Here is a 15121-nt window from a genome sequence, read left to right as displayed (position 1 = left end):
CTGCACCTGCATTATATAAATAAGTTCATTTATATGCTTATGATGCCTTGGGCACTGGTACTCATTCTTCTTATGTTATCAATTATGTGGTGAACTTTTATGTAGCACTGCAGAAAAAGAAAGAGATCTGGCCGCGAGATTGTTTTCCATGTCTTAGATGGCTTTAGGTTGGTGCTTGTGTGGCATTCTGTGCTGTCACTGTATTCATGTTTGTCTTGGTTTTTTACTTCCTATACAAAATGTTCTTTACCTTGTTATGTCTCTTTAAATTTACCTGGAAATTCATTAAACATTGAAACAGTGAAAAATGACAGTACAGTACATGGTATTGTGTTCTCTCTTCTCTGAAATGTGTATGCTGTGGTGACTTTTTCCAGATTGGTGCATTTGTTTTGAAGGTGCTTTTTAAAATTTCTGAAACAAACTTTAGGAATCAAAATTATAAATAAAAGTGATTTTTAATAAGATAAAATAAATTACTTTTAACAAACCAAAAAATGACTTAAGAAATTGTGATACAAAAATAAATTCCTAAGTCTTCTATACTTGAAGGGTAATTTATAAAATACCCAGAATGATTTAAAAGGCATTTCATTTTTGTCCATATCTTTGTTAAAGAAATTAATTATTCTAATCCAACAAGTGTCCCAATATTGCAAGAATATAAAGGCAAGTTCAAATCTGGCCTCAGACACTTAATACTTCCTAGTTGTGTAACCTTGGGCAAGTCACTTAACCCCAAATGCCTCAGCAAAAAAAAAAAAAAAAAAAAAAAAAAAAAAAAAAAGAGAATATAAAGGCAAAATGAAAAATTGTCCCTGCCCTCAAGGAGCTTACATTCTATTTAAGGAATATAGCATGAAAACCTATAAGTATTTACATGGAATTTTTAGGAAGTGAATAGCAACTAAAGGAATTTAAAAGGAAAAAAAAAAGCTTCCAGTAGGAGATAGCACATGAACTTGAAGGAAGCTACAGATTCAAATTAATTTCCATTTATCAATTTATTTAGAATAATTCACATATCAACAGGTGTTTTAACTAGAAACTTTTAACAAAATCTCAGCATCAGAGACTGTATTTATTGGCTCTACACAATGACTCTAAATATTGGCCTGGTCCTTTACTAAATTTATGTCTTCTGTTATAGAAATATCTCAATGACATGGTCAATGGAATTACTCATTATCTTCTATTTCCTTCATCTTGAATCTGTTGAGCTACGCCAATGATTGCCTGATTTTGTAACTGACTATCTCTGTAACTCTCCACCCCCAAAATTCTTTTTATTGCAGAGGGAATTTGAATCAGGCACGAAATATAGACATGCCTTAAATTCAGCTGCAAAAGGCAGCACGATGTCGAGGAAAAAACATTGGCTCCAAAGGCAGAGGACCTATTCATATCCTGCCTGAGATGCTTAGTAACAGTATGACCTGGACCAGCCCTTTAACTTCTCTGGGCCTCAGTTTTCCTTCTGTGATTATAAGTCCTTCCCCAGTAGTATGTTAGGTATATAAAAAGATTATAATTTTGTTCAGTCTGTCACTTAGTGGGTGAAAACAGAAATGAACTCAGTGGTTCCATCCTTTGAATTTTAATTTTTTAGCTTGCTAATATTTTTAAAAGACTACACACATTATATACAAAAAGCATGAATGGATAACTAGTATTTTATTTATTAGAAATGAAAGCTGACTTCTTCAAGGAAGTAGAAGAGAGGCAGTGTTGCATCGTAGTTAGAGAGCCAGCATCAGAACTGGACTGGAATTCTGTCTCTAAGTTACAACCGCTCAGCACTGTGGACAATTCTCTGACACTATAAGTTGTAGAAAAAATAAATATAACTTCCATTAGTAGAGAGAGCTTCCTCTATTGAGTGTTCCTGATAGCAATGAAATCACAGGATCAGAATTTTCCCCTCTTCTTGTAGAAGTAGGAACAGACCATAATATAGATACTTATATTTGTTTTTAAAAGGAATTTGGAGTTCATTTTCTCTCCTTGTAAATGAAACCCAGTACTTAAGACAAAAGACCTTAACATCTTTTTCACTCCTACATTATGGAGACATCCTGGTCCCAACAGTCTAGACTATTTCTCTTTTCAATGCAAGTTCACAATCCTATTCACTTGCCATTGCCTTACAGACAATCCAAAAAGATTTCATAAGCCCATCCCAAGGCATGTTCCCTTGCCTCCTTGCAACCTTTCTACCCTATTACCTGGTTCTATCAGAAGCAGCACCTTCTTCTAGATGAGCTTGCCTATGAAGAAATCAAATTACCACATCTGGAGAGAGACAGTGGAATTATGATCGTTTCAAGCATAGGAAAAGTTGAAAAAATAAACTCACTTCTTGAACTGAGTTTATTTATAGTAGAGGCAAAAAAAAAAAAAATCTGGAAAACTAGCGCCTCTTATTATTCCTCTTGGTTGAATCCCCTGGAAAGTGAGTTAGTGCTTGTAGAGGAATTATAAGCATCCTGTCTTCCTCCTAAGATTCTTAAAGCCTCTTCTCTCTCTGCAGACAGAGCACATTCCTCCTTACGATGTGGTGCCTTCTATGCGACCAGTAGTGTTAGTGGGGCCTTCCCTGAAAGGCTATGAGGTAAGTAGTTTCTCTCTCTCTTTGTTTTAAATTTATGTAATAAAACAAGCATTTCTATAACATAGCATAATAAAAAAAAAAAGATGATTGCACATGAAACTACCGGTCTATTATGTTCAACTTGCTATTCCTTTTAAAATATATAAAGTTATTGTGTGAATTTTTCCCCTTCTCGCTTTCCCCTTTTCCCTGACCTAGAGGACATTAGCTTCCCTTGAGTAGCATCTTGCAGCAAGAAGAATTAATATTCTCTTTAAATCCCCTTCCAATTTTTTTAACATAGAATAGCCTGAAGTAGTAACCAAATTATTTTAATCTGTGGATACATGTTGACAAATATTTTTTTTCAGGAAGTAGGGGAGCTGCTACCTGGGAAAACTTGGTTATTGGCCATACATTTAGCCAGAAACAAAATTGACAATGCCATCAGATGAATAGTGACTACATTTCTTGTTATGAGAACCATTTGAAGAAGCTCGAAATACTAAATATAGAGAAGACTTGGGAAGAACATGAATGATCCACTAGTTCTTGTTAAATATTCAACAGTGGTACTGGAGGTCAGATAGAAGAGAAATTAAAATTTTTGCTTGATTTTCCCCTAAGATTTTCCCCTGGCTATTAGATATCGAAATATCAGAAAGAAGATTTTGGCTTATTATAAGGAAAACTTTTCATAGTTATCATTTTGCAAGCAGAGGAAAGATTTCTTTTGGAGGTAATGAATTTCTTGTTGCTGGCCATCTTCTATCAAAGGCTGGATTAGCATCTGTCTCCTCTAGACTCTAGTAGCATACATTGGTTCATCTGATATAAGTTGGACTCATTGGCATCTGAGGTTGCTACTTATTCTCATATTCTCTAGTTCTGTGGATCTATGTAAATAAGAATAAAAACAAGAAACTAGAAACTGTGCTTTTATTGTGTTTTCTTTAATCAAAATTCAGAAATGGAAAATAACCTTCAAATTTTATCATTTTTTCCAACTATAAATCTCACATCTATCATTCTTACAAATAGTTTTCTTTAGTACAAGCAGTGATGTTTGTCATACCTTAATTTGTTGCTTTGTTTATTTTTAGGTGACAGATATGATGCAGAAAGCACTATTTGATTTTTTAAAACACAGATTTGAAGGGCGGTAAGTACATCAGCAGGCTTTTTATTTTCTTTTTGTTTCATCTTTGGAGATATCAAATAGAATCCCAGGGTGAGACACACTGTTACCATGATGAGGCTCAAGGTGTACCTAAAACTCTCTGAAGCCTAAGGGTTCCAGGACATAGCTTCCTTTGTAGAGAAAGCCCTCTCTTCGGTAGCCAAATTAATGTTCCTAAAGGACAGATCTCTCTGTATCCTCTCCCTATTTAATAAACTCAGTGGTTCTCTTTACCTGCAAGATCAAATGAAAAATCCTTTATTTAGCTTTCAAAGTTCTTCCCAACCTGAGCTCCTCCTACTGTTCCAGTTTTCTTAGACCTTACTCCCACTCACAAACTCTGCCAAACAATAACACTGGTCTCTGCTGTTCCTCACATAAGCAACGCTATCTCCTGGCTCTGGGCATTCTCCCTGAGTGTCCCTCCCCGTCTCCATCTCCTGGCTTCCTTCACGTCCCAGCTAAAATCCCACATTCTACCTAGTGATGTCCAATCCGTGGCCCCCTCCCTGGTGAAAGCCCGAACCAGATTAAAATGTAATTTAGAAATATTTAACAAAATCAATAAAAGCACAATGAAATATGAATCTAAGTCAATATGCAGCTGTAGGGATACTTATATACAAATTAGTGACTCCTGTTTTTACTTGACTTTGACATGCCTGTTCTACAAGAAGCCTATGGTAATGTCCCTTTCCTCCATTGATTATCTTCTGTTTAATCCCATATATATATATCTTATTTCTACATAGTCGTTTTCATGTGAGCTGTTTAAGAGCAAGAACCATCTTTTACCTTTCTTTATATTCCCAGTAGTAAGCTCAGTGCCTAGTGCATAACAAGCACTTAATAAATGCTTAGTGATCCAGCACCTCTATCAGTCAATCAACAGACCTCTGTGTATTGCTCTGGGCTAAGCAGCAGAGAAAGTAAATAGTTGTCATATAAGTAAGAGTTGCCAGTTTTTTAAAGTAGCCACAGAGGAAGCAGGAAAGGATTTGGAAATGGTGAAGCCTTGGAAATCAGATTCTGAGGGCTGGCTGATACTCAGCCTGCTCATTGTGTGACCCTGCCTGGGTAAATCCTTTGACCTCTCTCCGTCTATAAAATGCAAATAATAATAATTGCAAAGGTTATGTTATGTTGTTATGTTATGGGGAAAAGAATTTTGTCGATCTTAAAAATGAGATATTATTATTATTGAAGCCCCCAGTGCTGTTCCTATTGACCCTTTATCACTGGAACAGGAGGAAAATCATCAAATATAGGCTTTGAATTTTAAAAAGGAAGATGGGACAACAGAGCGTAGTAATCTGAGGGCCATTTCTCTGCATTTCCACTGTGGAAATGCCATTGTCCCTCTTCTCTACACCTTTCCTTCCCCTAGCCAGCCGTCATCAGAGAACGGGAACCAGATTGTCAGATTAGCTCTATCAGTAAGGTTCAGGAATTCCCTATAGCATTCTCTCTATGATAATTTATTCCTTTTATTATATCTTTTAAGCTAACATTTGAAAACTGAGTAGAATGAAAGGTTTTATTCCCACAGTTCCAAAACTAGGGAATAGCACACAGTTCAAGAAAGAGACACAATTAGGAAAGGAGCACAAATATATTTCTCAAGAGAAAAAGAAAAATAGGTGTATATCAGTTTGGCTTGCTTTCCCTAACTCTTCTAATTTTAATTTTTCCATAACTTCATGAAATGATTTATTACATGCTGTGCCAAGAACCATTGCCTCTGGCCTTGTGGAGCCCTGGCTAAGACTGAGGTGTGCCTCTAATCTGCCCTGTTAGAATAAATCAGCTTTCATTTATTCTTTTCCTGGCTCTGCCTCTTCATGCAGTTTGGAATCGTCCATGTGAGCATTTTTGAATACAGTATGTCCTCCTGAAGAAACTCTGATGCTTTTTTTTATACGTTAATAAATGCACTGCTTCTTTTTCAACAAGTAAAGACACATCAAAAGGAGGGACTGAAAAAGAAGGAAGAGGATCATTTTAATTCAGCTTTTAGCTTTAAAAAATATAACCCTTAACTTAGACTTGGGCAGGCCTTGAATTTGGAAGAAGTCTCAGTCAAAGGTTTTGTCTTGGCTTTATATGCCAAACTCTCAACCAATTTAATTGTTTTCATTAAGAGAAAAATGAGTCTCGTTTTTGTCTTTCTAGTTCCAGTAAAGTGCCCGATATACAGTAAATGCTTAACAAATGCTCGTTGATCAAATCCTTTAGGTTTAAGGGTCTAGAATAAGTGCCCAGAAAGTATAACTCTTAACTCCAAGGATGGGGAGAAGCCATGGTAGCCACAGGGTTGTTGATGGTGTGGTCCAAAAAGAAAAGGGAATTGTCAGAAAAGGATAAAAGAGTCTCTTCAGTAGCCCATGATTGAGGGTCACAGAAATGCATCCAAGCAAAGTAAGAGGAATTAGGAGTTCTACTGATTAAAACATGAGAAAGATGATCTCTTTGTGAGACCCTCCCCCCACCCAGTCTTAATGCACCATTTATTCAATAGAATATTTTCACCATATGTTTCACTTATTAAATCTGTGGATGTTTAGGCTGGAAGAGAGTATATCAGGACATGAAAAGTCTTTACTCTTGGGTGGCTTATTTAAAAATTAATCTCCCCCAGTTCTTATATGTAAACAGAGCTTTTAAAAATTATCACCTTGCAGGATGAAGATTGTAGAAGAATAAAAACAGGCAAACCTGCTCCAATAGGCAAAACTAACATCTGTGGCTAATTAAATTCCCCAGACCAGTGATTCTGAAGATTTCAAGAATCTACAGTGAAATCTTTGGAATGTGTGTTGAAGTATAAGAATGTGCACAGGAACCCAGATTCTTCCTGGGCCATTCATTGAAGAAGTGATTTTGAGAGTCAACAAACCAGAAAATAGATGATATTTCATCAAATCAAGGCAGCTTTGCAGATACTTAGTTGGAAAAATGACCCAGATCCCACAAAGGAGAAACTGCTGGCATTTCTCAAGGAACATGAAGCAGCAAGTCCCAAGTCTGCTGCCCAGATTGTCCCTTGACTGTGTGTTCTCACCAAAGCAGAGGCTCAGGGCCTGAGGGGAGAAGGTTATCTGCAAACAGCTTTTATCTAATCAGTCGTGTAATCTCCCTCTGGGGTATTTCTGAGAGGGTCTGCTACAGGTTATATAGGATGACAAAGAATAACTGGAGTGTGAGCTGTATCTTTGAAGGGAGTTATTGACCAGAGCACAAATCCAGGGACAAATCCTGAGAACAATGGTTATTATGAATATTCTTCGTCCATGGTCTTTGGCCATTCTGCAGGATCCACTGACATATTGAGTATTAAACCCACTACTCTAGTATCATCATATGCATTGATTACTGCAGTAGCTGAACAATAGGACTGCCTGCCTCAATTTCTCCCCATCGTCCATTTGGCCATTAAAGTGATGTTCCTAAAGCACAGTCTGACCCTGTCACACTACTCAGTAAACCCCTGTGACTCCCTTATCACTTCTAGAATCAAAAATAAACTCCTCTATTTGGTATCCACAGTCCATAAACTGGACAACTTTTACTCTTTGGGTCTTCTTAAGACCTTGCCCCCGTCACATACTGATTGACCTTCCTACTATATAAATAAGGCATTACATCTTGTGGGTCTGAGCTTTTTCTCTGTCTGTCCCCCTTGTCTGAAATGCTTTCACTGCTTATCTCTTTGTGATGAGATGAGTGAGCTTCCCTGGCTTTCTTGAAGTTCTAACTAAAATCCTGTCTTCTCCAGGAAGGAATGAGAGGAGAAAAGTTGAAGTGAGATGATGTGGCAGATAGCACAGTAGAAGAATCAAATAACCCTGGAGAGGGACATGGGAGTTCAGGATTGTTGATGGGGTGGTCCAAAAAGAAAAGGGAATTGGCAGAAAGGGATAGAGAGAAGGGTCTCTTCAGTAGCCCATAATTGAGGGTCACAGAAATGCATCCAAGCAAAGTAAGAGGAATTAGGAGTTCTATTGATTAAAACAGATGAGAAAGATGATCTCTTTGTGAGACCCTCACCCCACCACCAGTCTTAATGCACCGCTTATTCAATAGAATATTTTCACCATGTGTTTCACTTATTAAATTTGTGGGTGTTTAAGCTGAAAGAGAGTGTATCAGTACATGAAAATTCTTTACTCTTGGGTGATTTATTTAAAAATTAATCTCCCCCAATCCTTCTTAATTCTAGCCCCGTCCCTCTCTGTTTCCTATTTATTCTGTATAAAGTTGGATTGAACATATTGATTTCCTTATCTTCCCTATTAGATTGTAAGCTCCTCAAGGGCAGGGATTGTCTTTTGCCTTTTTCTATAACTAGAAATTAGTATAGTGCCTTGGCACATAGCAGCTGCCTAATAAATGTTTATTGATTGCAGCCACCCAATTGTACTATTATATATTATACTATTACTATACTATACTATATATATATATTATACTATTACTATTATAAGGCAATTGTGCATCTCTAAAGCCTTTATTTATAGCATGAATAACCATATTTGTCTGCTTTAATTTTATAATAAATATTAGGATCATTTACCTAGAATTTCTGAAAAATCAGCGTAAGTTATGAGAAATGTCCTAACAGATTTCCAAATTTCTAAAGTTCCAAATCATCCATGTTGTGACGATGCTTTTTGTTTGAATTTGTCATGTCTTCTCTCCCAGTTGTGTATTTCATGTCATATGCTCAGTTACCTGAATTAATATTAACTGTTCATTTTTTTTTCCTTCTCCAACTTTCTGGAAACCTAAATCTAATGATTTTATTTATTTATTTATTTTTGCCCAGGATATCTATCACAAGGGTCACAGCTGACATCTCGCTTGCCAAACGCTCAGTATTAAACAATCCTAGCAAGCACGCGATAATAGAACGCTCCAACACAAGGTCGAGTTTAGGTAAGTTTGCACAACACTGACATTTTCTCTTCAAACAAGAATTTCAAACACTCTTCCATTCAGTGATGGAAAGATCTACCTTAAAATCATGGGGACAGAGAGGCAGACATGATAATTTCACGTTGTAAAAATTCTCCATTCTGCAATTAATGTAAGAAATAACGTTTCTTTAGCAACTGAAGTTTACAAAGTGCGCTCCTTCCACGGTTTCTCTAAGGTGATAATTCAAACATTATCATCCCTAATTTACAGATGAGAAAGTCGAGATTCTGAGACATTTAGTGACTTACCCAAAAATCCATGCTGGGAATTCTGTGAGAAGTGAGTCATGTCTCTTAAGTGCCAACCCAGTTTGGAAATAGACTATAGCTCCCTGTTTCTCAGAGAGCATGTCCAAGTTACCTGAATTCCTTCTGCATAAGGAGATATATAGGTACTGAATAATCACAATGAGTTGTCACTTAAGAAAACCATCAGTGCTAAGTGGGATGGGATATTTTTGACTCCACCCTTACACTGTCCCCAATTTTAATGTTTGCTATCCTCAGCAAATCTGCTGAGATTGAGTGTTTGGAAATTTTATAGTCCCAGATCTTGAATAGCTCTTTTGTTACTGAGGGAAATTCCACGTTGTCTTTTTTTAATGCTTTCCCCACTAAAAGAATCTCAAGAAGACTCTTTCTGGTATAGTTCCTAATTAAATATGGTACTAAGATTCTTCCATATTTACAAATACTTCATGATAGAATTAACAAATCAATACCATTTGACAAAATTCCTAATTTGTCGATTCTTGGCTTGCAAAAAAAGGGGGGCCTTCTCCAACCCAAAAATAATAAAGAAAAGCAAGTTTCCTTTCTCAAAGAGAAACCATGAGTCTTTAGAGATTTTCCTGAGGGAATCTCCCTCCTGAGGAAGTTACAAAGTTGGGGTTGACTGGAAATTCCCCTACTCACCAATAATTAAGAAACGAAACCAATTTGGTCAGATGCCTTAAAAGCAACAAACAACTCTAGAGTAACTGAGCTTCTTGTCCTCTCCCTCTCCTATGAAGGGACCCTTCAACTTTGATCTCATTGAAGTACTAAATGTTATAATAATATTAGCCATATCTGAGATTAATCACTTACTAACCTATAAAGCCAAGAAAATCTTCCTAAACTAAAAAGCACCCCAAAACTTCCCCTATAGATCCTTCTGGCTTCAAGAGAAATCCAAACAGTTTCAGACTTTCATCTCACTAGGATAATGTAAAGAAAATATACTTAGTATAGCTCTCAAAGAGATATGGGTCTCCCAGAAAAGTATTAAATACTTAAAATGTATTTTTTTTCCCTGAGATAATTGGGGTTGTGACTTATCCAGGGTCACCTAGCCAGAACATATTAAGTGTCTGAGGTCAGATTTGAACTCAGGTCCTTCTGACTTCAGGGCTGATACTCTTGAGATTGATTTCTTGAGGTTTATAGGCCAGGAGGCAAACTTTATCTAATTAAAGTGCATATTTTAGGATTTCACAATAAGGTAAGCAGCCTTATTCTGCTTGAAATCAGAAGAAAAATATGAACATATATCAGCTAAGACTCAGCATTTTAGGAATGTAAAATCAATACTTCTCATATTAGCAGCAATACTTGTATTGTGCAGTACTGTCGATATTGAGATTTTATATATACACACATACACATACATACACACTAGCTACGAGATTTTATATATATATATAAATTTTATTTTATATATATATAATTTTATACATATATGCAAATATATGTATATATATTCAACAAACAAAAATCACAAGAAATTGGTTTGGCTTTTGAAGAAACACCAAAATAGCAATAACAGCACACAAAAATAAAATCAAACCTTACTTAGGTAAGTGAAGTTTAAAACAAAACAGAGGAAGTATACAAATTTTTCTCTAATATATCCTAAAACTAATGAAATGAAAAGAGTTCCAGATAGAAAATTTCTTTGTTTAACCCTCAGATGAGATTTCTATCCCAACTCCCACTTACCCTTACATTTCCTAATATGGGACATACTTTCTGTTAAATCTCCATCAGTTTTGTTTAAATAAAAAATTTTATAATGATATAAAGGCAAGAATTTAATTAATTAGTACAATGGAGGAAAAATGGCTGGACTCAGAGTTAGAAGGTGGAAGATAATTTTGATCTTGCTACTTCCTCTATATGACTTTGGGGGAATCATCTAGACCTCCGGGTCTCAGCTTTCTCATCCACAAAATGAGAAGGTTGGACTTGATGGCCTCCATGTAAAACCTAAGATCCTAAATGTCTAGATCCTTGTAATTGTTTTAAAATCTTTTTATCTTCAGTAGGCGACACCTGGCCCATAGTAATTTAATGAAATCAATTTCCTTAACTTTGACTTCATCAACAGGATGCTTTATCCAGTGAAGTAGTCTGTCCAGATAAATTCTCCAGCAAGAATAATGAGAGCAACATAATGCAGCTGACAGTTGTACTCTCTTCACAGATGTTATTTTTAAACTATTTTTGGCACTAGCTTGGAAAAAGTCATACAAAAGTAGCATTTTTAATGATTCGTTGGCAAGTTGTCTGTCATATGAACAGAAAAAGGGATAAGCACAAAAGATCACAGAATACAGAACTGGAAGGGACCTCAAAAATTATAGTCCAAATGCTTTATTTCACAAGTGAGGAAAATGAATAGTAGAGAAGTTAAGGGCACATAGATAATAAATACCAGAGTCAGGATTTGAACTCATATTTTGTGATTCCAAAGTTATTGTTCTTTCCACTACACTAACCTGCAGCCCAAGAGCCAGGTGGATTTTGTTTTGGGAAGCAGGAACAGTGAGTTCAATGGGACCAAACTGCCACAAAGGGAGTAGGAAGATATTCACTATCTCAAAAATATTGAGGTTATATATACATGAGCCTCTTACTCATATTTTATGGGAATAAATGGGTCATATGTTCTTAATCTCTCCTCAATCACCATTTCCCTCCATATTGAGCCTATGAATGTTAAGACGCATACAAAGGAAAGATTCCATCAATGTTTTCAAATAATCCATTCTCAGTAGTCTCTCTAGACACTAGGTCTATTGCATATTTATGGACTAATTTGACAGGCGAATCATATTTGGATTGTTAATAAATTACCTTTTATATTCAATTGCTTATAAACTAGTATAATGAAATAGCACAATGTGATAATGCTGAAATTAGAATTAAAAAGATGAGTTCAAATCTCATCTCAGATGCTTACTAGCTTTATGACTATGGGCAGATTATCTAACTTCTCTTGACCTTAGTTTCTTTCTTTGTCAAGTGAGAGAGTTGGACAGAATGATAGCTAAAGTCCCTTCCAACTCCAAACCAAGTTCATAGGAGAAAAAAAAATATTCAAGGAAGCACATAGTTTAGGGGAAAAAAACAAAAAAATAAATATTTTCACACGGGACCAAAAGTATCAGCAAAATATTAGCAACAAATAAATTGAATTAAGGGTCCTAAAACTAGGGAGAAAAATTGACCTCATGAATAGAATAAGCATCTGGATTGACATGTCATTTTTTTAAGATGAGATAGGTAAAAGAGAATTGGATGATATTATAACAATAAGTTATATTCAGATGTCAGGAACCAAATAGAGGAAGCATAATGGAGAGCATTTGAGTGAATGTAGCTCATTGCATCCAAAAACAGAAGTAATTTTTTTTTTCATTAGAGTATACTTTAGGCCACGTAGACAGAAAGAGGAACTTAGCAATTTGGGGAACTCACAAGCCAAGCACAGAGATATGAGTAAATAAAGGGAAATTTCAATTACCCAAATCTCTTATTGCTAAAGCACAGCCAAATAAATTTTACTTGCATTAGGTCTTTCACAAGATGGTGTAACCAACAAGGGAAAATTCTCTTTTGGACCTGATTCTCATCATCAGAGAGTACTAGATTGCAAATAATGAATATTCAACTAGGAGGTGCAGTGGATAAAGTACCAACCCTGAAGTCAGGAGGACTTGAGTTCAAATCTGGCCTCAGACACTTAATACTTCCTACCTGTGTGACCCTGGGCAAATCACTTAACCCCAACTGTCTCAATTAATAAAAAAAAAAAAGAGAAGAAGGAGGAGGAGGAGGAGGAGGAGGAGAATCATCACAGTCTTTTTTACCATGGCAACAGATAGTGAATCTCTGAAACTTTTCAATTGTGAAAACAGAACCTTACAATTTTACTTCTCACATAGGTGAAACATTAGGTTCGTTCTAGAAGTAAGGGATAGATGACCATTGCTAAACCATGAAAATTGGAGATAGACCAGTTAGGCCAGTCTATAGAGTATATGGAATAAATATGTAATAAGGCAGGAAAGGAAGTAGAGGACCAGATTGTGAAAAGCTCTAAATGCCAAACAGGAGTTTATATATGATCCCAGAGATCTACTGTGGCATATTGAGTAGAAGGGTAACATGATTAGTCCTGCAATTTAGGAAAATAACTCTGGTGACTTAATGGAGGATGGTTTGAAGTAGAGAGAAACCTGAGGCAGAAGAACCAATTAGGAAACTATTGTAATAATCCAAGTAAGAGTGAAAGAGATGGAACAATGATCGTAATCATGTCAGCGAAGAGAAAATATACATGAGAAATGTGTTGATATGGCAATTGAGTTTATAAGGATGCATGAGACTGGAGAGTCAAGGATAGTATTAAGATGGCAATCTTGGATACCCAATAAGGTGGAAATGCTCTCAACAAAAGTAGGGAACTTTAGAAGATGGTTAAATTTAGGGGGAGAAATAATTTCTGGAAATGTTGTTTGAGATACATGTGGGACGTCTGTTTCAGAATGTAGGCCATTGAAGATTAGATTAAATGTTTATTATTATTTAGATTAGATTCGTATTATTTTTACTTAGATTAGATGCTGATTAAATGTTTATTATTTAGATTAGATTTTTATTAGAATTCAGGAAGGAGATAAGGGTAAACTATATAGAGCTGGAATTATCTGCAGAAATGATAAGTAAATCCAAGAGAACTTATAAGGTTATTGGAATTTTTTATTACTATATCTTACTTCTCAATGCTGTGACCACAGACGGAATCATCGCCTTCTTATTTTTATAACTCGGTTCACTACAGCTATAATCACAGTCAAATTAGCTAGATTTTCTGTGTTGTTTTTGAACTATTATGTTTCTGGGAAATTCCTTCATAAATTAGTCACTTATCTTCATTTTTAACTCAGGGAAGGATTAGAATGTTTCTTCTGAGTTGTTTTCTTTCTTGGTTCCCCATTTTCCAGTTGTCTAGTCTTTGTGCTCCCATTTGGGGTTCTCTTGGCAAAGATACTGAAATGGTTTGCCACTTCAGCTCATTTTACAGATGAGTAAACTGAGGCAAATAGGGTTAAGCCATGCGCCGAGGGTCGCCCAGCTGGTGAGTCTCTTAGGGCAGATTTGAACTCAGGAAAATGTCTTCCAAATTCCAAGCTTAATACTCTGTGCACTATGGTGCCACCTTGTGGTCCCATCTTTTTCCTAGAAGAGTAGAAAAGTGAATCCCGGATCTAAAGTCATTTCATTGAAGGATGCTCTTGACTGGAGCACTTGCAATATGCAAACATTGTGTGTTAAGTGATGTAGGGAATACAACAATAAATATCTCCTCAAGGAGATGACTTCCTTCGACCTTCAAGTTGAGCCCTTCTGTGAGACAGAAAAGTTGGTTTGGAGGCTTTTTAGTTTTTTAGACTGAGGAACGAATGTCAAAAATCTTCCACATCTCTTTTGTTGAATTAATCTTTTAAGAAGATAATGTACTAGCAAGATAACTAAATATGTATACATATGTTGGATTTAATATATACTTTAACATATATGGGACTACCTGCCATCTAGGGGAGGGGATAGGAGGAAGGAAGGGAAAAATGGAACAAAAGGTTTTGCAAGGGTCAGTGTTGAAAAATTACCCATTCATATGTTTTGTAAATAAAAAACTATAATAAAAAAGAAGATAATACACTGAGCCAGAGGAAGATTTCTCATGTTAACATATTTCTCTAACTACAAACTATGTGTGTTTACAGAATTCTCTCTCCCTAGAAAATGTCAGTCATATTCTTCTAGGTCTAATCCGCAAATCAATAAGGACTCTATCACCAAGCATTTATTAAGAATCTACTATGGAAAACATAAAGAAAAGGCAAACCAGTCCCTGCCCTCAAAGATCTCATATTTTAATGGGATAAGCACATATTACATGAAAGTAAATAGGTGCATATAAAATATATACAGAAGATGTGAAGACAATCTGATTTTTGGGGGGGGGTTGCAGTTGGGGCTAAATGACTTGTCCAGGGTCATAGACCTAATAAGTGTTAAGTGTCGGGCTCAATTTGAACTCATATC

At 35.9% G+C, this 15121-nt stretch overlaps 1 protein-coding gene across 3 annotated transcripts in view; it reads left to right on the top strand.

The window, feature by feature from the left end:
- The window catches only part of CACNB2 (calcium voltage-gated channel auxiliary subunit beta 2), a 373480-nt gene that overhangs the window by 349333 nt on the left and 9026 nt on the right, over positions 1–15121 (top strand). For all 3 annotated transcript variants that reach the window (XM_031939900.1, XM_031939899.1, XM_031939898.1), the window contains exons 8-10: positions 2531–2611; positions 3694–3752; positions 8596–8705. In XM_031939900.1, coding sequence (XP_031795760.1) covers positions 2531–2611; positions 3694–3752; positions 8596–8705 — 250 coding nt within the window. The remainder of the gene's footprint in view (positions 1–2530; positions 2612–3693; positions 3753–8595; positions 8706–15121) is intronic.

The sequence above is a fragment of the Sarcophilus harrisii genome, chromosome 5 (genome assembly GCF_902635505.1).
Source record: "Sarcophilus harrisii chromosome 5, mSarHar1.11, whole genome shotgun sequence".
NCBI classification, from domain to species: Eukaryota; Metazoa; Chordata; class Mammalia; order Dasyuromorphia; family Dasyuridae; genus Sarcophilus; species Sarcophilus harrisii.
The sequence above is the reverse complement of the archived record's forward strand: the minus strand, read 5'-3'. Positions and strand labels throughout refer to the sequence as shown.